At 35.2% G+C, this 21,409-nt stretch overlaps 1 protein-coding gene and 1 non-coding gene across 2 annotated transcripts; both read right to left on the bottom strand.

The window, feature by feature from the left end:
• Nucleotides 1–11,164: 11,164 nt before the first annotated feature.
• LOC110619137 (AAA-ATPase At2g18193) lies at nucleotides 11,165–13,559 on the bottom strand. The gene is made up of 2 exons (XM_021762396.2): nucleotides 12,494–13,559; nucleotides 11,165–11,899 (listed from the first exon to the last, which is right to left on the bottom strand). Exons 1-2 carry the CDS (start codon nucleotides 13,481–13,483, stop codon nucleotides 11,387–11,389), a joined length of 1,503 nt encoding a protein of 500 aa, XP_021618088.1. The 5' UTR covers nucleotides 13,484–13,559; the 3' UTR covers nucleotides 11,165–11,386.
• A 2,727-nt stretch (nucleotides 13,560–16,286) lies between these two features.
• TRNAI-UAU lies at nucleotides 16,287–16,360 on the bottom strand. The gene has a single exon. It is a non-coding gene; the product is annotated as a tRNA-Ile (tRNA).
• Nucleotides 16,361–21,409: the final 5,049 nt, after the last annotated feature.

The raw sequence follows: 21,409 nt of genomic DNA, 5'->3' as shown, positions 1-21,409 counted from the left end.
GAGTGTCCTCTCTGGGTCAGTGGACCCAAGTGTGATCCATCAGTGGCAGAGTCAGTCTGTCAGTGTAGTCCAGTTTTTGTTGAGGGGAGATGCATGTCCGCCGACCTAGTGGTTCTAGATTTGACAGATTTTGACGTCATTCTAGGGATGGACTGGTTATCTACCCATGGTGCTACCTTGGACTGCAGGGACAAGGTAGTCAGGTTCAGAGGTCAGGATGGATCAGAGGTCGTCTTCAGAGGAGACAGGAGGGGTACACCTAGAGGTATGATCTCAGCTCTTCAGGCTCGTAGGTTGCTTAGGAAGGGATGTCAGGGGTATTTGGCTCATGTGAGAGAGCTTAATAGTCAGGTCAGAGAGCCCGCCTCGGTGCCAGTGGTTAGAGAGTTCTTAGATGTGTTCCCAGACGAGCTGCCAGGTTTACCACCTGCTAGGGAGATAGAGTTCGAGATAGAACTGATGCCTGGAACCCGACCGATCTCTATCCCTCCCTACAGGATGGCGCCAGCAGAATTGAAAGAGTTGAAGGAGCAGTTACAGGAGCTGGTAGACAAGGGCTTCATCCGACCGAGTACCTCACCCTGGGGTGCTCCAGTTTTGTTTGTGAGAAAGAAGGATGGATCCCTTAGACTTTGTATCGACTACAGGCAGTTGAACAAAGTCACTACCAAGAATAAGTACCCATTGCCAAGGATCGACGATCTATTCGACCAGCTAGCAGGAGCGGGTTGTTTCTCCAAAATAGATCTGAGATCGGGGTACCATCAGTTGAGGATCAGGGAAGAGGACGTACCAAAGACAGCTTTCAGGACCAGATATGGGCATTTTGAGTTCCTTGTGATGCCATTCGGGTTAACTAACGCCCCTGCAGCATTCATGGATCTCATGAATAGAGTGTTTAGCCAGTACCTGGATCACTTTGTTATTGTCTTCATAGATGATATCTTAGTGTATTCCAGGAATGCAGAGGAGCATGCCCATCATCTGCGGTTGGTTTTGCAGACCTTGAGGGAGCATGGCTTGTATGCCAAGTTCTCAAAGTGTGAGTTCTTGCTGAGGAGCATTTCATTCTTGGGGCATGTAGTGTCAGAGAATGGAATAGAGGTAGACCCCAAGAAGACGGAGACTGTGGCTAACTGGCCTCGACCCACTTCAGTGACAGAGATCAGGAGTTTCTTAGGTTTGGCAGGTTACTACAGGAGGTTCGTTCAGGACTTCTCAAAGATAGCAGCTCCTCTGACCAGACTAACCAGGAAGAATCAGAAATTTGTGTGGACCGACCAGTGCGAGGAGAGTTTTGAAGAGCTTAAGAAGAGGTTGACTTCAGCACCAGTTTTAGCTCTGCCATCTAGTGATGCAGACTTTACAGTCTTTTGTGATGCGTCCCGTGTGGGACTGGGTTGTGTGCTTATGCAGAATGAGAGGGTGATTGCTTATGCTTCTAGGCAGCTAAAGAAGCATGAGTTGAATTACCCCACACATGACCTTGAGATGGCAGCAGTAATCTTTGCACTCAAGATGTGGAGGCATTACCTCTATGGGGTAAGATGTGAGATCTTCACAGATCATAAAAGCTTGCAGTACATCTTGAGTCAGAGGGATTTGAATTTGAGACATAGGAGATGGGTAGAGTTGCTGAGTGACTATGATTGCAAGATTCAGTATCATCCGGGTAAGGCGAATGTTGTGGCTGACGCCCTAAGCCGGAAGTCACTAAGCAGTCTATCCCACATCACGGTAGAGAGAAGACCAGTGGTGAAGGAGTTTTACAAGCTCATTGAGGAAGGTCTACAGTTGGAGTTGTCTGGTACAGGTGCCTTGGTCGCTCAGATGAAAGTGACACCCGTGTTTCTGGAGCAGGTGGCTCAGAAACAGCATGAGGACCCAGAGTTAGTAAAGATTGCCAGGACTGTTCAGTCGGGCAAAGACAGCGAGTTCAGATTTGACAACAAGGGGATCCTCCGCTATGGGAGTCGATTGTGTGTACCAGATGACATAGGGCTAAAAGGAGACATTATGAGAGAGGCTCATAATGCAAGATACAGCATTCACCCCGGAGCCACCAAAATGTATCAGGATCTGAAGAAAGTTTATTGGTGGCCAGCTATGAAGAGAGAAGTGGCACAGTTTGTGTCAGCCTGCGAAGTTTGTCAGAGGGTGAAGCTGGAGCATCAGAAGCCGGCTGGAATGCTTAACCCGCTACCTATTCCAGAGTGGAAATGGGAGAATATAGCTATGGATTTTGTAGTGGGGTTACCGGCGGCGTCCAACAGAGTGGACTCCATATGGGTGATTGTGGACAGACTCACCAAATCTGCTCACTTCATCCCTGTCAGGAGTGGCTATTCTGTGGACAAGTTGGCGCAGGTGTACGTTGATGAGATAGTCAGATTGCATGGGGTTCCTGTTTCTATCGTGTCAGATAGAGGGCCCCAGTTCACCTCCAGATTTTGGCGGAGTCTGCAGAATGCCATGGGTACTAGGTTGGATTTTAGCACTGCCTTCCATCCACAGACAGACGGACAGTCAGAGAGGACCATCCAGACCATAGAAGATATGCTGAGAATGTGTGTGATGGACTTTGGCGGTTCTTGGAGGCAGCATCTACCTTTGGTGGAGTTTGCCTACAATAACAGTCATCATGCTAGCATCGGGATGGCCCCATATGAAGCTTTATATGGAAGGAAGTGCAGATCACCTGTTTGCTGGGAAGAGGTAGGAGAGAGGTCCTTAGCAGGACCCGAACTAGTAGAGATCACCAGCAGGGTGGTGCCCATGATCAGAGAAAGAATCAAAACAGCTGCAAGCAGACAGAAGAGTTATGCAGACATCCGCAGAAGGCTAGTAGAGTTTCAGGAGGGGGATCTGGTATTGCTCAAGGTGTCTCCAATGAAAGGAGTGGTTCGGTTCGGGAAGAAGGGTAAACTGGCTCCGCGGTACATCGGACCCTTCGAAGTCTTGCAAAAGATTGGGAATGTATCGTACAAGCTGGATTTACCTGCTTCAATGGAGAGAATCCATCCGGTTTTCCATGTTTCTATGTTGAGAAAGTTCGTGTCAGATCCGAGCAAGGTTCTTAGTGAGCCTGATGTGGAGATCCAAGAGGATCTCACCTATGTTGAGCAGCCAGTACGGATCCTAGACACCCAGATCAGGAAGCTGAGAAACAAGGAAATTCCGATGGTGAAAGTCCTGTGGAACCACCACAATATAGAAGAATGCACTTGGGAGACACGGGAGTCTATGCTCCGGCAATATCCTCATCTCTTTTAAGGTTAGTTTCTACGTGTTTAGTATGTATGTTACGTTTTATGATATGCATGTACTAGGCGAGGAACATTCGGGGACGAATGTTCTTAAGGGGGGGAGAATGTAATACCCGGCTAGACTCCGGTATCGGAATCCCTACCGTCCGGTGGGACCTCGGATGTCGGAAACCTCTAGAAGGGTAAAACTATGATTTTATGAAATGTTTTCATGTATTTCATGTTTTTAAGTAAGAAATTAAATGAGTTTTTACATGAAAAGTCTTTGGAGGAAAACCCAGGTTCGGCCGCCGAAAGTCAAGTTCGGCCGCCGAACATGCATGCATTTTGGAGGCACGTTAGGCCCCCGAAAGCATGAGTGAGGGAAGTCCAGGTTCGGCCGCCGAACCTCATGTTCGGCCGCCGAACATGGCATGCATACGGAGGCACATTCGGCCCCCGAACGTGGTCTGGCCAGCCACTATAAAAGGGTCCCTTAGCCGAAAACGGGCGAGCTTTTTCCCATTTTCGACCAAGGTGAGCTCTCCGCCGTCCCTCACCCATTTTTGATGTTCTTCCTCTAAATCTTTCAAGATTTTCACTTGTTTTCACTTGGTTTGGAAGATTTAAGCTTTTGAAACAAGTTTTGGAGCTTTGGGAACTCAGGAGCTCATTTTCGTGGATCTCCAAGTTTAGGTCGTCTCCCTCTCGATCTTCAAGAGGTAAGGGCCGATCTTAAGCTCCTTATGTGTTTTAAATAAGTTTTATGCAAGATCTATGGGTAGAAATGCATGTAGGGTATATGTTGAGTTTATGGGTCTATATTGATGTTTTGAACAATGTGGCTTGCTTGAGTATGTTTGAAGTGTTGTAGTTGGGGTATTTGATGTTTTGAGACCCCTAGGAACTTGTATGCATGTTTTAGTTGAGCTATATGCATGATTTAAGGTTTGGAGGCGAAATGTGCAAAGGGAGCCAAGTTTCTGCCCTTGGCAGGAACCAGGTTCGGCAGCCGAAGGCACTTTCGGCCGCCGAACATGGCTGGGAAGGCAGCCTTTCGGCTGCCGAAGCTTGCCCCCGAAAGGGAGACTTTCGTCTCTGTCGGGCAGTTTCGGCCGCCGAAAGTGCCGCCGAACATGCATGAGTTTCGTCTCTGTCTAGGAGTTTCGGCCGCCGAAGGTGCCGCCGAACCTGCCTGACTTTCGGCTCTGGAGGGACTTTCGGCCGCCGAACCTGCCACCGAAAGTGCCCTGTTCAGCCATTTCTTGCATGTTTTTATGTGATGCTTTCAGGATGTTTTAGGGGGTTTTTGGGGAGTAGTTTATAGTTATGTTCAAGTATGTTTGGTCCCTCATTTGAGTCCACCTGTGTAGGTTCGGACCCGAGGAACCGCGGACCCCAGCAGTGAGTTCAGCTGCTTCGGTGTTGTCAGAGTCAGCCAGATGTGAGTGGAACTAAAACTTAATCTTTTAAAATTAAATGCTTTATCATGTTTCATGCATCATGATTATGCAATAGGATGATTGCATTAGTTTTCACGAATATGCCGCATTGCATAAATTATTGTTGTTGTGGGTGAATGTCGGATGACCCAGTTAGTCCAAGACAGGAAGACCAGGCCCCATGCTACAGGCCTGGCACAGAGTAAGCAAGTCCAGGCCCCAGTCTACAGGCCTGGCACAGAGTAAGGAAAGACCAGGATTCCATCCTATGGTCTAGCACGGTTATGGGACTTGAAGACCAGGAGCCAGAGGAGGCCCTGGGAATATGGTAAGTAATGTATGTTCTAACAGGAAAGACCAGGACCCCATTCTACAGGCCTGGCACAGAGTTAACTTGGACTAATTGGTGACGAGTTCACTCAACCTTTATGTGAACTGTTTGTGTTATGATGCATTTCATAGAGCATAGTGTTAACGTGTTTTAATAGCTCTACTCACTGGGCTTTTAGCTCACCCCTCTCCTTTACCCCCCAGGCTTGCAGGTACAGTATAGTGCAGGAGTCCGGATAGAGTAAAGAAGTCATGCTTATGTAATAGCTAGCAATGGACATGATCAAATTGTAATGTAAAGTATTAATCAGTATAGTTATGAGATGATGTTTATGGATGTTAGAGGTGTGCTTGACCATAGATTGTTGTATCCCTTTTAAACATGATCTTAGAGATTTATATGATGTTTATGTATACCAACTCAACAGATGTTATGTTGCCCATTGGGGGCACAGATGAGATCCCACAGAGGGATCAATGTTATGTTAACGTTATGCACAGGTTGAGTTTGGTTGATGCTTATGGAAAGAAAAGTTTTAATTTTTATGCATGTGGTTGATCATGTATGGGATTATACAGGTTTACAGGTTATATGTCAGGCTTGCTACGGGTCCCGGCGGCCTTAAGTCGACCCGGATCCTAGCGCCGGTAGCGGTCCGGATTTCCGGACATATCCTTATCCATATAATTAAAGAGAAAATAAATTTTTAAATGAAAATTAGGACAAAAATTATAATAAAATATTAAAATTATTTTATTTTATTTTGAGAGGTAAGAAACTATCATAGAAAAGAAAAGCTTTGATTGATGGTCTCCAAGCCAACCGACTCTTGAGCTGGGCTTTCCATATGTGATCGTTGAATTTGATAGTAAAACTGTTGTAGACTGGCGAGGGGCTTGCAACAAGCTTAGGCGTTGGGCAAGAGGATTGTTATGGATGTTCAGCTGGTCTTCAAATTTATAATTGGTCCCCTGTTCCTCTGGCGGGAAATGCTCCAGCTCATGCTTTAGCAAAGTTGGAATATGAACATGCACCATCAAACACAAAGGTTAGTGGCTTTCTTTTTGTATAATTTGTCAGTATTTTGCGACCGTCATCCACATTGGCAATTCACCCGCTTCTGCCCCTTAAGCCTCTGCGAGCGCCTCGTTGTGCTCGAGCCCTCTTCATCCTCAGCTTCCTCTTCCCGCAAACCTTCCCCTTATCACAACTTCAGCCGCCGCAAAATACATCTATGACTATGAGTAATGGATGTATGGTAGAAGAATCACAAAATGCTCGTTGAAGTGCAAAACATGCTCTTGCTTACTGCTAACTGAATCCCTTGCTTAAAAATTGATTATGTCAAATGCAGAGCTATCATTTGTCCTGCTTTCCTCATGAAACATTAATTCTATTAAATTTGAACAGCATATGTTCTGAGATAATGTATAATTTGAGTCACTGATGAATGCAATCCCAAAATAATAATACAAGTTTAAGCACTAAAGCAGGAACACAGAAGAAATACAATTGCATACTGTGATTAATTTGACACGTATCTCCAATAGAATGCACAGAGTAAAAGAAGGCAAAGCAAATCTCATAGTATGTAATACATATCCTTATCCATATATCTCTACACTTTCTCTTCTCCCTCACAAACTGACAGAACTAAATGATAGAGATTTTGTATTGATAGTTAAAGCACATCTTTCACCGAGCAAAAGGCATAAGAAGGCAGGGTTAATCTGAAAATATTTAATGCAATCTTACCCAAATATCTCTGCAATATTTATTTTTTTAGCACTTAGTCCATGCACAAAATTGCATTTAAGACACCGAAGCAAGCAAAGGAAAAGAAACACAGAAGGATAGAAAAATTTTAATAGATAGTCACAGAAAACCATGCAAAAAAGCAGTAAAATTAAGGCAAATATAAGGCAACCTTGCTAAAGAACTATAAAACACAGTCAACGATTGGCAAATATTCGTGCACTGTATAGAGAACTGTGCTCCATGGCCACGCCTTCTAATTTATTGTTATAGTTTTTAGAATAATATTTATTATTATAAATATGCGGTATTGAAATTTAGGAAAAGAAAAACTCATGTTGTGTTTCTTAAGACAACCATTTTCAATTTAAAATGAATTTCTCAAATTCACCTTACCTCCTCAATTTTTATATTTAATTTAAATCATATACGATCATATAATATTATCTGTTCTACAAAATTTAAGATCATGTTAAATTGAGTAGTTTGATCAATTTATATATAACTCAAATTAAAAAAATATATATATTTTTTACTATTTAAATAAATTTAACCATTAAATATCAGTATAGAATTTTCACAATTTAAGTCAGATGAAGTTTTCTCTAGTTGAATGAATATTATAGAGATATCTGGATAAAGATTATTAGTGTATATGCCCTAAACCATTATTTTGGACATTTTTTATATTGTTTTGGTTATTAATAAAAGATGTTTTTATCATTATTATTTGTTTGCATGTTATATAATAATAATTATCATCCATAGTTGCTTATTATTATGTTGATAATAATAATATATAACTAATATGATTATTGATTTATAATCATGAGATAATTATGTATATGCTGATATAATTTAATAATTATAGATACTTATTAGAGAACAAAGTATTGGATGGACCCGTACTGAGATCACTACATGGATTATTGTCATAAGTGAATTTTAAAATAGTTATATCTTAATACTTTGACTTGAGATTGTCATAGTTTCCGACATGAGGACTATTATGTTTTGACATAACCAAATATTGTCTTTAATCGGACAATCATAAAGGTTATGATTGAGCATGATAGAAATTATGTAGAGGATAATGAACAATCAAGATAGGATTTGTCCTTCTCTCCGAGAGATATATCTTCTGGGCCCCTCGATAAGTGAGACTGAGAAATGTATGGCCGTGCTCAAATGAATTGATAGTATGGTCAATACCATTTGATTTTTATCGGTCTACTTAGAAATCGAGAAATCATAAGTTTGAACACTATAAGTTTGACATTGACCATGACTTATGTTCAAACTAGATATCGTGTGACAAAGGAATTAATTCATGTTATATTTATTAGGTTTTATCGGACTATTGATCTTCATATTAGTTGGATAGTCATAATGTATTGCTAGAGGCCACTTATGACTTATGGGCCTTGTGGAACTGGATCTATCGCCAATTAATGTGAGCCTATTGGGTCACACGCAAAAGAACGTTGTTGATGTGCTATATCATATTAATGGGCTAAAAATCCAAAGCTCATTAATATAATTAATAATAATAAAGTGTTATTATTATTAACCATTAATATAATTAATAATAATAAAGTGTTATTATTATTAATTATTTATTATTATGATATAATAATATTTAAAAGATCTGCAGTCTATCTATAACTGTTACAAATAAATGATCTATCACATAAGATATTTGAGTATCTGCGAGATTGTAATGGTGGGTTATGAATACAATTCCTTTTAGGAAAAGGAGTTATGGGAAAAAAACATAAACTCTTGTTAGGAAAAGGAGCTGTGGAAAAAATAAAAAACTGAAACATATAAATACCCCTTCTACGAATTGTGGAATGTACAATTTTTAGAAAACTCAGTCTAAAAAGCTGCAAATTGTGAAGCACATAATTTATCTATCTTTGAGAGAGCTAGCACTTTAGAAAGATAAAAAATGTTCGTGTGGATACATAGAGGGTATTCATTTGAAAAAGCAGTACCATCAGTCCAACATTGTATCTTCTCAACGAGATTAACAGGTTAGTTTTATATCCTTCTTGTAAATTAAACGAAGCACTCGGATTCTGAAAAAATGAAATCAGAGAAATTTTATTTTTTTGCTGCGTTTTTGGATTGCAATAATCTCGGGATTTCTCAACAAAGATACGAGTTTGAAAATTGAGAAACTAGATATATGAGATCAAAAAATGCATCTTTACCTATCATAAAGCTCCAGCACCATAGCTCAGATTCTCAAATTTATACTATTATGCAAGCTCAATTTTCCACATTCCAGGCAGGTGCATCTTTTTCTGCACAAGTCTATAGATGTGGCTTCTCCAATTATCATTCTCCAATCTACCGAACAACTGATGCATAGAAGCCACATACTTTTTCCCTTCTATTATTGAAGGGTTACAGTGGCATGATTCCTCAACTCTTGGGCTTTGAAGTGCACAACAGGATATTTTGTGGGCTTGTAATGTATCGCATAAAGTGCAACAATGCGGATGAAATAAGAACTGTATGCAAAATGTTCTGATATTACTTGAACTTACCCAAAAATAAAAATAAAAATATAAATATAATGAGTGTTAACGGTCCTTGTAGTCTGTTAAAAGCAACAGTAAAGAGAATGACATTGGACTTACCTTCACAGGCAGATAGAAGTTCTTCGTAATGATTCAGTTCGCTTTTTTAATATCTGTAACGGGGAGGTTTCCAGCAGGTTCATTGTCAATCGATGGCACACAATTTCAAAATAGAGCATCTTTCCTCTGGTAATACCTGAAGAATGTTTGTATCGAGCTTCCTAACTGCTTTATTGTTGATCGATGGCATGGAATTTCAAAATAAATTATTTTACCACTTTAAAATCTGAAGAGGGGGCATCAAACAAAGGAAATCCAAGGATAAAGGGGCATGCTAAAACACAATAATTACAATAATGAAAATAAGAATATCCAGTGCTTTCCTATTACTATCCACGCGGTTACCTACATCTGCCACCCTGTCACTAATACTTCCCCTTGTTTGTCCAAATTCTACAAACTTGCAGGAATAAGTAATCACTACGTGGAGGAAGAAAAGTTTAGATCAGAAGATGTGACACGTTCAGCTGCCTGCTGGGAAAGAATCACCCATCAGGCGGTTTACGAAAGAATTCCACATTAGCTGTTTATGAAAAATTAAAATTGTATATAGCTAGCACGAAATTACTAAATAATTTAGGTTAATCATTTTAAGCCAAATCGAAAGTGAGTACAAAAGTTATTTGGGTTTGGACCAGGCTCTTTCAGAAGACAATGTTCAGAATGGAAGACCAGGCTCTTTCAGAAGACAATGTTCAGAATGGAAGTTCATGAAACAGCAATAATGAGAGAGTAAATGAAGATGTATTCAGACATGTACACCTTCCTTGCAAAGCAACCAGACCAAAAATACTCTCTCTACAATAAATGGATGAATTAAATTTCAAAGTAGGATGCAACTCCATATGAATGTGTTTCCTATATCCTAAGCATAAAAGTCTCAAAAAAAGAGTAGACTAGACATGTAGCCAACTTTACAAATGGCTACGGAAATCCACAAAAGGAGAGCCCCAAATTGGATACAAAGTCAAATTCATTTGATAATATACAACAAAAAAGAAAAGGGCATTTTAAGTTCCAAACATTATATTCAAGCTAAATGTTTTTCTTCCTTTCTTTCATTGGTTCATTGGATGAGCTACACAATGAAGAGTAGCTCTCCCCCCTCCAATAAAATTCTCCGACAAAATCCAGTGGAATTCAAACCCCATACTCCTAATAGAGATTCTAAGTCTATATTGCTAGATATCCTCTGAAAGAGAAGCTAAATGTTTAAACAGCTGAATAATGTTCATATCAATAAATTTACAGCAGATGTGATAATTTCTGTCCACTGTGACAACTGCATTAATCACTTTCATATCAACACAATTGGAAAACCTGGGCCAAAATTGGAGATGCCACAAATTACATTGCATTTGATATAGATATAAGCAATTACCTGATGTATAGGCATTTGATGGTTAAGCACCCAGAGAGAGCACTAATAGTTTATCAGTGATGCATTCCTCATCTGATATATCATTCTTCAAATTTACTTCTAATTTGAAGGCTGCAGTTGAACTGAAACAAAAATTTCCAAAGCCAAAAAAATTTTGAAAATTATATCATACGCAAACTTACAATGCCCTCATGTGGGCATACATAAAGGTGTTGCTGTGTTGCCTCTTTATTCGGCCAAAGGTTTGCCACTTTATACAGCCCTGCCAACAGCATCTTTACTTGTTCAGTTAGTACACTACATATCAGACAACCAGCACATGCAGGGCCTTCTGTTGTTAAATAAATGGGGATTAGCCCATATTGTAAGAAGGAATAATCGCTCCACTTATTGTTCCGGGACATACATTGTCTGACTATCAGTTACTTCTGTGTAAGTTATACAGGAACTCAATTGCTATTAACACTATTGTAAGAAAGCTACTGATTAGAGGGCCATAAAGAGAAAAATTATTCAAGCCATTGATAAAAAGCAAAATGAACATTTGTTTTGACTGTGATGGCACGATTTTATTACAATAGTGGTCACCGTTGCCTATCTCTTCCTCTTGCAGTTCTTACAGCTCGAAGAATTCTCCTTTTATTGTTAATTGGTAAATTCTTTTCGTCATCATTTAATTTTAGCCTCTTAGTTTCTTGATCTTCAACTTTTCCATTCGGTTCATCCTTGGTTTCATTGGCTTCACTACTCTTCCGTTTAAGGAACTTTACAAGTCCATCAAGAGCAATATCAACATCCTCACTCTTCATAAGCTCCTCTGCCACCTCTGCAGGGGTGACGCTCGTATTCTCCATTAGGCCTTCAATTTCTCCATAGAGACGGTGATACTTACATTGGACGCCAAGATAATTAGTGGCTAGAAGACTGAAACCTTGAGTGGTACAGTAAGACATGTTAACGTGCACATCCATTCTACCTGGACGAAGCAGAGCAGGGTCAAGCCGATCCTTGTGATTGGTGGTGAACACAATGATTCTCTCATCACCGCAGCTCGACCACAACCCATCAATGAAATTCAGTATACCCGAGAGCGTCAGCTGCAGGAACAAAAAATTTTAGAAAATTAAGCTTCATTACAGTCCTTAGTCTTTTTACTTGTTTTTTTTTAATAAAAAATAAAACCTCCGTGTTTTTCGTTTGATAAAAAGTATTAAAAAATTCATCTTCCAATAATAAAAGAATATTAATCGAATTTTTTTTAAAAAAATGTATTTCTTAAAATATATTTAAAAATCAAATTTTACTAATAAAATTTATTATTGTGCAATGTTATTTATTTTATAATGATATAACAAATTCTACCATAATAATTATTATTTTGATACAATTATTTCCTTTTTAAATGTGAAGATTTCATAATATAATTTTAATCATTAAACAAAATATTTTCCGCTAAAAAATTATTGCAGAAAATAATTTAAAATATTTTACGAAATTAAATTCTAAAATTTAATTTTCAGTTAAAGAATCGTTTCAAACACAAAACTTTATTTTTTTAAATTTTTGTATATATTTCAACTTTGCACAGGCGAACAGGTTTCTCATTTTTCCAAAGAGGTAAAAAAAAAGAAAAACAAACAAACAAACAAACTAGGCAGTTAAATAAAGGATGAAGAGAAACTAGCACTGACCCTCGAGCTGGAACAGGAAGCTTCAAAGTCCACATTTTGCTGCCGATCCTGCATCTCTACACTGCAATCAATATCTTCAATCACCAATATAGAGCGATTTGTAGTGGACAACAAAATCCTCCTCAAATCAGAATTAGAATATATGCTAGTGAGCTCCAAATCATATATATCAAACTTGAGATAGTTAGCCATAGCTGCAATCAAACTAGATTTCCCAGTCCCAGGAGGCCCATACAACAAATACCCACGTTTCCAAGCTTTACCCACTTTTTTATAGAACTCTTTTCTCCTCACAAACATCTCCAAATCGTCGATTATCATCTTCTTTAACTCGGAATCCATGGCTATCTTATCAAAAGTAGCTGGATGCTCAAGATTAATTGAACCCCACATGCCACCACCCCCATCCTCATCTCCCATTGGACATTCGCGATTATAAAGCTTGACCACCTTCTCTTCCTCTTTAATTACATGAGCTCTATCCATAACAAAAGGCAAATAAGAACCCATAACTCTGTCCTTAAATTTCTTGTTGAATGACAACTCGAAACACCTCTTTTCACCACCACCAGAATAGTGATGATTGTTGTTTTGAGGCTCGGTGCAAACGTACCTCCATTTCAGCTTCACGTTCTCATAAACATCATTAACTTCTTCTCCTTTTTCGATAGCGACAGAGAAATTCTTCTGCCTAGGGGTCTTACTGACTCTAAGCCTGTCAGTAGAGGAGCTAATTTTAGTACGGAGGTAGGTTTCAGAGGCGTCGTACACTTGGTTGCGGGTGATGCCGCTATATTCGTCGATGACGAGGGTAAGATTTGTAGAAAGAGGAGTAAAGAGGTAGTGAATGGCTGAGGAGAGATAAGAGCGAAGCTCATAAGGGATGAATTCATTGGCCATGGATCGAACCAGCATGACGGAAGCTGCGAGGGAGGCGTAGGCAGAAAACAATGTGGACACTGATTGAGGCATGTTTCCTTGAGAAAACATGGTGGCTGCAAGGTGTTTGGTTCGAGGCCTCAAACACAAAAAGTACCAGTAAGGATCCTCGAAAATGGAATGGGAAAAGCGGAGGGAGGTGGAATCGCATTTATAGAAGATTTTTGAATGCTTGTTCACACGTGACAAACTCTGCTCTAAAGATGCTCTGCTTCCTCAGCAAGCAAATCACCAGGCCCGTTGTCTCTCACGAGAAAAATTACTATTCAATCCTTATATTTTAGTAAAACTAAATTTATTTTTAAAAGTTAATTAAAAGTTTACTGCGTTTTATAAAATCAACTCTAAACATCAACCTAATTTTTCTTTAATTAAATAAATTAAATATTTAAAATTATAAAATTAAATAGCATAGATAATTAATAATTGAATTATATAAATATTTAAATTAACACTTATACAAGTTAACTATTTTTTATAAACAATTAAAGAATAAAAATGAATAAACTGTTAATTTTGATAATTTATATGACCTAATAGCAATTAATTAAACTTTATATTTTAGCATTAATAAATAATTACTTGTTTTTTTTATAATCATTAATTTTTATATTTTGTATATTTCTACCTAGAGAATAAAACACCAAATCAAAATAACTGCATGGAGACAAAATAAAATTTCACTTAACAAATCTAAATATATATATAAAACATTGAAAGTATAAGCCGCAGTGAGAATATTCTCCGTTTTCTCTTTCCCAGGCCATGAGAATATTCACCGATAACTATTCAAAGAACCACCCAAGTAGTGAATGGAACACAGAGAGGAATCTATACAAGTTGCAACTTGTATTGTTGTTATAATTCAAAATTTACAATTATAACCTTGAGTTTACCACTAATAATAAAATATTTCAAAGCATTTAATTTAATATTGAAGGTTATTTTATCTATTATAAATTAATATTAATTCCCTTAAATTTATTTGTATATGAAATCAAAAATATATTAGAGCCATTCTCACAAGTTCTCATCGATTCCATTCACAAAAACCTTGATCTCAACGTGGTTCGCTTGTCACCGACGCTCTTGCTGGTGGCATAAGAGTTGACTAGACTTCTGTAAACGCGTAAAGCCAAGCTTGGAAAGCAAGCTTTTGCCCGAATCAAACAATCGGATTTCATTTTTATTTTTCCTTCATCTCAAAAATAATTTTATGTCTCTTTTCTTTAAAATTATAATTATCATTAATGCCAACTTCACCCATATCAACATTAAGTTCTTTTTCATGCAAAATTGATACCACTTACCTCTCATTTAGAATAAAAAAAATTTTAAAAATTTAATTCAATTCATTTTATATTTATTAAATTTTTTGTTTGAAAGGTAAATTTTTTAAATGAATTATTATAAAATTTTTAAAATTAATAATATTAATTGATTTTATTAATTTATAATAGAAAATTATTATTTCCCATCAATAACTGTTGTTTCTTCGAAATAAAATTTAGTTAATTATTTCTTCTTAATCTTATTAATGTATAATATAATTATTTTAATATTTTAGAATATAATATTAAGGTTCAAAACAATATCTAAAATATTTTAAAAGTTAACTGAAATTTTTAAACAAGTAACAATTTTAGAATAATGGGACAAATAGTTGCGTATTTGTTGTCTTAGATTATGAAGGATGAATAATTTATAAAATTTAAAAATAAGTTAATATCTTATTTATAATAAAAATAATTATTATCGTATTTCTATAATTTATTTTAATTAATTAAAATATATTTTTATTTTTGTTTTGTCAATTAAAAAATTATTAATTTTTATTTATGTTATCATAAATTTATTAGTCAAAATTAAAAAAAAATTAATATTGTGCTTTATAGTTCATTTTAACTAATTAAAATATCTTTAAATTTTAAAATTATATTAAAATATTTTTATATTTTTATTTTACTAATTGATAACTGCTGAATTTCTTCACCCCGGCCTAAAGGCCAGACCCCTGAAAACAGTCCATGATCCGAAGGCTTCAATATTCCCTTCGAGAGCCAGGTCTAGCCCGCTCAGTCACAGGACCGGACTCTGCCTAGACTCCTCAATCAAGTCGGTCCAAACCTCTCGGCCCAATAATCAGGCCCTCACCGGGCTCAACTTCAGCCATACCATTCAACCCAGCCCAGAAAGAGGAAAATGACTAACCTGCCCCGCTGATGGGTCCTTCCGCATGCGTATCAGAGGAGAATTAATGGCCATTACACATGGAGCAGGCGCCTGACACATCCGTACATACAGAGCTGGGCGGCAGAAGACAACTAGTATTGTGGCAGAGAGACAGATATATATATCACGGTAGAGGCCACGCAAAAGGGGGGCTCTCTCTTCTTCTTCCTTCTCCTTCCTGGACACCATTTTTATTTTTTCTGCAACCCTTGCCTAAATATACTACTCTGAGCCATAAAATCTGACTTGAGCGTCGGAGGGCCTCCACCGGGGCACCCCCGGTAGACCCCTGACCATTCTTTCTTATTTTACAGATCCTTTCACCAGGTAAAACATGGAGAGACCCATCAGGGAGCCCAGCAAGAAGGGACCCAAAAGAAAACCAGATCTATCATGGACCAGGAAGAGGAAAAGATTTATCACTAATTAAAAAAAGCACTCGTTAATTTTTATTTATTTTTTTATTAATATATTAGTTAAAATTATTTTTTATATATTTAAATTAATTTTACATTACATAAAATTTATCAATTAATCGCAATTGTTGGCATGGTCAATATTATATTATTAATCGTAAATTTTCATTTTTAAAAAAAATATAAAGAGATGCGAAAAAATATAATGGTCCCGGCGGGGCTCGAACCCGCGACCTTCGGCTCATAAGACCAACGCTCTAACCAACTGAGCTACGGGACCACAACGTTTATTTATTTCTGATTACTTTAAACATTTATTAGACAATTGAAATTGATAACAGTTCAATTCGGACTAGCAAATAATTATTTAGAAATTATAAAATATCACGTTCTAATTTCTAATGAGCGAATATCTGTCCCAAACTTTAACTTTTATATGATATTTTTTTTATAAAAAAAGTCTATTTTTCCCATGTTTTTATATTTTAATTTTATATCTATTATTCAAATAATAAGTATAATTTTAGAGAAAATTTAAAATCAGTTTATAAAATTTAGTATAAATTCAATTATTCAATGAACTCTGATCAAAATTGGATTTCATATGCATTAAGATATTTTAATTAAATTTCAATCGGAAAAAAAAATGAATCTTTTATATTAATTTCAAATTTTAATAAGAATACACCTAATTCAAACATATTTAATTATATCTATTTTTTTAAATCTTGTATATTATGCCTAAATTTTATAATTTATTGTAATTATAATTAAATACTTCTAGTATATATATATATATAATTTTTTAATTCTTTATCCTTAATTAAATCTAAACAAGTCAACATGTAATAAAAACTATTCCAATTGCTAATTGAAAATATCTAAATTTATTATAATTACAATTTGATAAAATAAAGTAAATTTAGTCAGTGAAATTAAATATATTTAATATTTTATAATTTATCACTTAAAATTAATTTTTTTTAAATAATTAAAAGCATAGAATTTAAAATATCTAAAATATAGAAAATGCACGTGCCATTAAATTAAGTCTGTAAGTCTCATTTAAAATTAAAATTAAAATATACAATAATATTTATTTTGAAAATTCTTTAAAAATATTTTTACTAAAAGACCCGCAACCTTCTGCTCATAAAACCACTCTAATCAATTGAGCTACGAAATCATAATTTTTATTATTTTTTATTATTTCATAATCGAATCTTCCAGATAATTCAAATCAATAAATATTAAACTCAGACAAATAGACAATTATTTAGACATTACATAATATCATATTATAATTTCTAACAAGTGAATCTCTCTCGCAAATTTTAATTTTTATATGATAATTTAAAAAAAATTATATTCCCATGTTTTTATATTTTAATTTTATATTTATTTTAGAGAAATTTTAAAATCAGCTTATAAAATTTCGTATAAATTCAATTTTTCAATATTTAAAATTAGATTTCATACCATCGAGATATTTTAATTAAATTTTAATTGTATAAAAATTAATCTTATATATTAATTTCAAATTTTAATAAAAAATACACCTAATTCAAAAATATTTAATAATAACGTTAAAGTTAAATCATTTTAATTAAAATATATAACACATAACAACTCACACTCATATAACCAAAATAATCATCATCCTTATATATATATTTGTCTAATTAATTAGTTTTATATAATGTAAATTTTTAATTATATCTAATTTTTTAAATTTCGTGTATTATACTTAAATTTTATAATTTATTATAATTATAATTAAATATTTATAATAATTTTAACTAGTTTAAAATTGACGATATAACATGACATATGAAATTTAAATATTTATTTTTTAAACTAAAATATCATGGCAATTGTCTTACCTTTATAGGCAACACACGCACAAAAACAAAAAAATAAATAAGACAGTTTGAAATTAAAAAAAAAAAATCTCCTATTAGAAAATTATAAAAAAAATATAATATATAGTTAGCACGAAACTATTAAATAATTTAGATTAATTATTTTGGCTAAATTAAAAGTAAAGCCAAAAAGTTATTTGGATCAGTTTGGATTGTTAGAATTGATATTAGAATCATCTTGAATCATAAAAATTATGTGGAATTAGTGAATCTGCAAGGAAAGTGCTACCCGTCCGAGACGAGGTGAAACCGCTCGAGACACTAGCAAATCACAATACTCGAGGGTCCGATCCTATCTTAGCAATTGTACTCGAGGGTCCAATCTTATTTTAGCAATTGTATCCGATTTAGCTGCAACGAGAACGTCGAAAAATTATAGAAAAAAAAAAGTTTGGGCTGGGTTGTTATAAGAAGTACTCTGATCCTTAGTTGGGGAGGCTGGGGTGGGTGAGGATCTCGAGTCTGGCTCGCCTGAAGATGATTCTATCAGAACAAAACAGTGTTCCTCCACTTGGATAATATCAATTTTCTTTAGAGACCTGGCCATTGTCAAAAGAGATGCTAAACCTTCATCGTCCTTCCTCCTTGGTGGAACCCCATCATTCCTTAGTTCCACCCGGTTCCATTCAAAAGTGTCAACTTGTTTGAAGGCGTCTAAAACCCCCAAGCATTTGAAGATAAAAGATAAAAAAATTATTTTTCCACCACTTCAATGAAGAAGATATCCAGTTAAATATGGTCAGATATTTTTTGCCTGCTAAAATATCAAAATTCTTCATTTTTGCGGATACCCAACTCGTACAGTTGAAAAAAGAGGGCTATACTCGGTTCGATATTATTATTAAGGCAAATGAACCGGAAGGCCACCAAAATTCTCTACTATTGGAGTGCAACTGGGTAATCGAAAGTTTATAGAATCGAAGAATGCCGACAAAAAATGGATTCATGGGAACCGAAGACCTTCCTTCAGCTACTCCTCGAAGACCATAATAGTGCCTTCCATGGGAATCAAGTCATTCACATGAACGCAGGGAGAAGGGGCAAAAATATGAAAGGTCTCACGAGGGATGCGATATGTATTATAAAAGCGTTCTACATCCTGCTTCGATAGGGCAAAGGAGATGTCACTAATAGAAATACTCTCACTTTATGGAGCCTCCCTCAACGGAATGATGGGAGCCAGAGCATAGATGGGACCATCGGAGGAGGAGCTTGAAGCAGAATCCCCACTAGGGAAAAGAGAAGAAGTATTATTCCTATTCATATTGAAGAAGGAAACGGAAATTACCGTAGGAAATATAAACGGAAAAAAGACTGTGAATGAGTCTTTTTTATAGTAAAAGATCACATGAGAGAGCAAAAATGGTATTTGGGAAGAAGAAGGCTCTTATGAGACGATTTTCACGGTAGGCTTTAAATGCAGTACGATAAGCAATGCAGTCATTATTGAAGGGCTAGATGAACGAAATAGCATGAGCAGCCAAAAAACCAATTTCAGGAGGCCACGTGCTCTAAACCTTTGAATCTGAAGAATCAAAGACCAGCGAAGGACTTCTGATACTACATAACAATCGTCCAAAGTAAGTCATGAGCCGTCCATAAGATAGAGTCATGTGACAATAATCTAATAAGTGGAAAACATGGTCCAGTCAAGAAAAGAAAGATCCAGACACCTTAACACCTAATTCATTGTTAAGACTCACCCTTCTATCGATAGAGTAAGTTTTGGTATAAAATTACTATTAGCTGGGGATATCCTTTATCAAATAGTCAGGCGCGTCACAATCGGATAATTGAGAAATACTATATTTATTTTTACATTATTACAATATAAGAGAAGAAGAATTACAGAAGCAAAAGTACGCTATTCTCTTACACAAAAGGCCAAGCAATTCATTGTATTCACTTTCTTATTCAGTATACTAACTTGAACTCAAAATGATTGTTGTGGACACTCACCACTTCGCGTTCTCATCTTCACAAATTTAGCCCATCACAATGTAACTCCAATCCAACCATGTAATCAATTTAATCTCTGCAACATCAATATTAATTTTAACCAATTCTAAAATTGCCAATATATTGTGATAGATAAAATTTAGATATGTTTTATTTTTTAAACTAAAATATTCCATATAAAAAAATATTGTTAAAATTTATATTTTAAATTCTTTATTCTTAATTAAACCTAACCAAGCCAATAGATAATAAAAACTACTCCAATTGTTAATAGAAAATATCCAAATTTATTACAATTACAATTTAACTAAATAAAATCATTTTATTCTAATTTTGAGTGTGAATTACATAAAAATTTAAATATATTTAATATTTTATAATTTATCCATTAGAATTTATGAAAAGTTTGCTATTTTATCTTTTCCCTTCTCTGTTTTTTATTTTAAAATACAACAGTAATGAAAGAAAAAACAAAGAATTTTAAAAGGTAATTAATTATTTTATTCAATTTAATGTTTTGATATTCAAAAAATAAAATTTACCGTGCGATTGTAAGTTTAGATAGAGAGAAATGTATTTTCTTACTTTTATTCGTTTCTTTTTGTTCGTTAGTGACATCTAATGACATTTCTGTTATAGTTCCATCTGTCTCTATTACACAGATTCGTACGTACAAAAACGGCAGAGTCCTGTAACTCTCCATATCTGAGGCCATTCAATTTCTCCAGCATGCATGCGAATAGAGTTACGAAGTGACTGGGCCTGCTATCGTTTACCACGTCACGTCATGTCACGAAGCTGAATTTCTCGTTATTGGACCTAAGCTCGCGGATAACCCAATCTGCCTTGTGTGTTTGGATCGAGATTTAAAATATTGGGTCGGCCTGCTAAAATGAACTTTCGAAACCTTGAACTTGCTTCGTTTCTTTGGACTTGACCTCCCTCAAATACATGAGGCTCAGCTGTCATCACAATTATAATAACATTAAAAATTAAAGTAAAAAAGTAAACAATTATTTTTAAGAACAACAACGATAAAAGAACAAAAGGTACAATAAATTTATTTATATATCTCTTAAATTTTATAATAAAATTAAAAAATTCAGTAATATTTCTTTTGAAAATTCTTTAAAAATATTTTTATTTAAATAAGTTTGCTTTTCATAAACTAAATAATATAATATAATATGATATATTTTTTTATATTTTTTTTAAAATGAAAATTAAGGATTGTGAGAGTAAAATATGAGATATTTCATATTTATTTTACTTATTATTAGATTAAATGAGTGCATACGATATAATATATGTTTATATTTTTAAATTATGACATAATTAACCTATGTATCCTTTATTTTAAAAAAAATTAATGTTTTATTTTCAATATTTTATAACCGTTAAAACAACGTCAATCCATTAATACAGTTAATAGTATATAAAATAATTCA

Source organism: Manihot esculenta, chromosome 1, assembly GCF_001659605.2.
Source record: "Manihot esculenta cultivar AM560-2 chromosome 1, M.esculenta_v8, whole genome shotgun sequence".
Classification (NCBI taxonomy): domain Eukaryota; kingdom Viridiplantae; phylum Streptophyta; class Magnoliopsida; order Malpighiales; family Euphorbiaceae; genus Manihot; species Manihot esculenta.
Note: the sequence above shows the minus strand (reverse complement) of the source record. Positions and strands in the feature narration are given on the sequence as shown.

What these genes read in the sequence shown, in the direction of transcription:
- LOC110619137 (XM_021762396.2), bottom strand. Translation starts at nt 13,483, where the DNA reads ATGTTTTCTCAAGGAAACATGCCTCAATCAGTGTCCACATTGTTTTCT. An exon ending in CTTCCTGTTCCAGCTCGAGG is followed by an intron (nt 11,900 to 12,493) that starts GTCAGTGCTAGT and finishes TTGTTCCTGCAG; the next exon opens with CTGACGCTCTCGGGTATACT.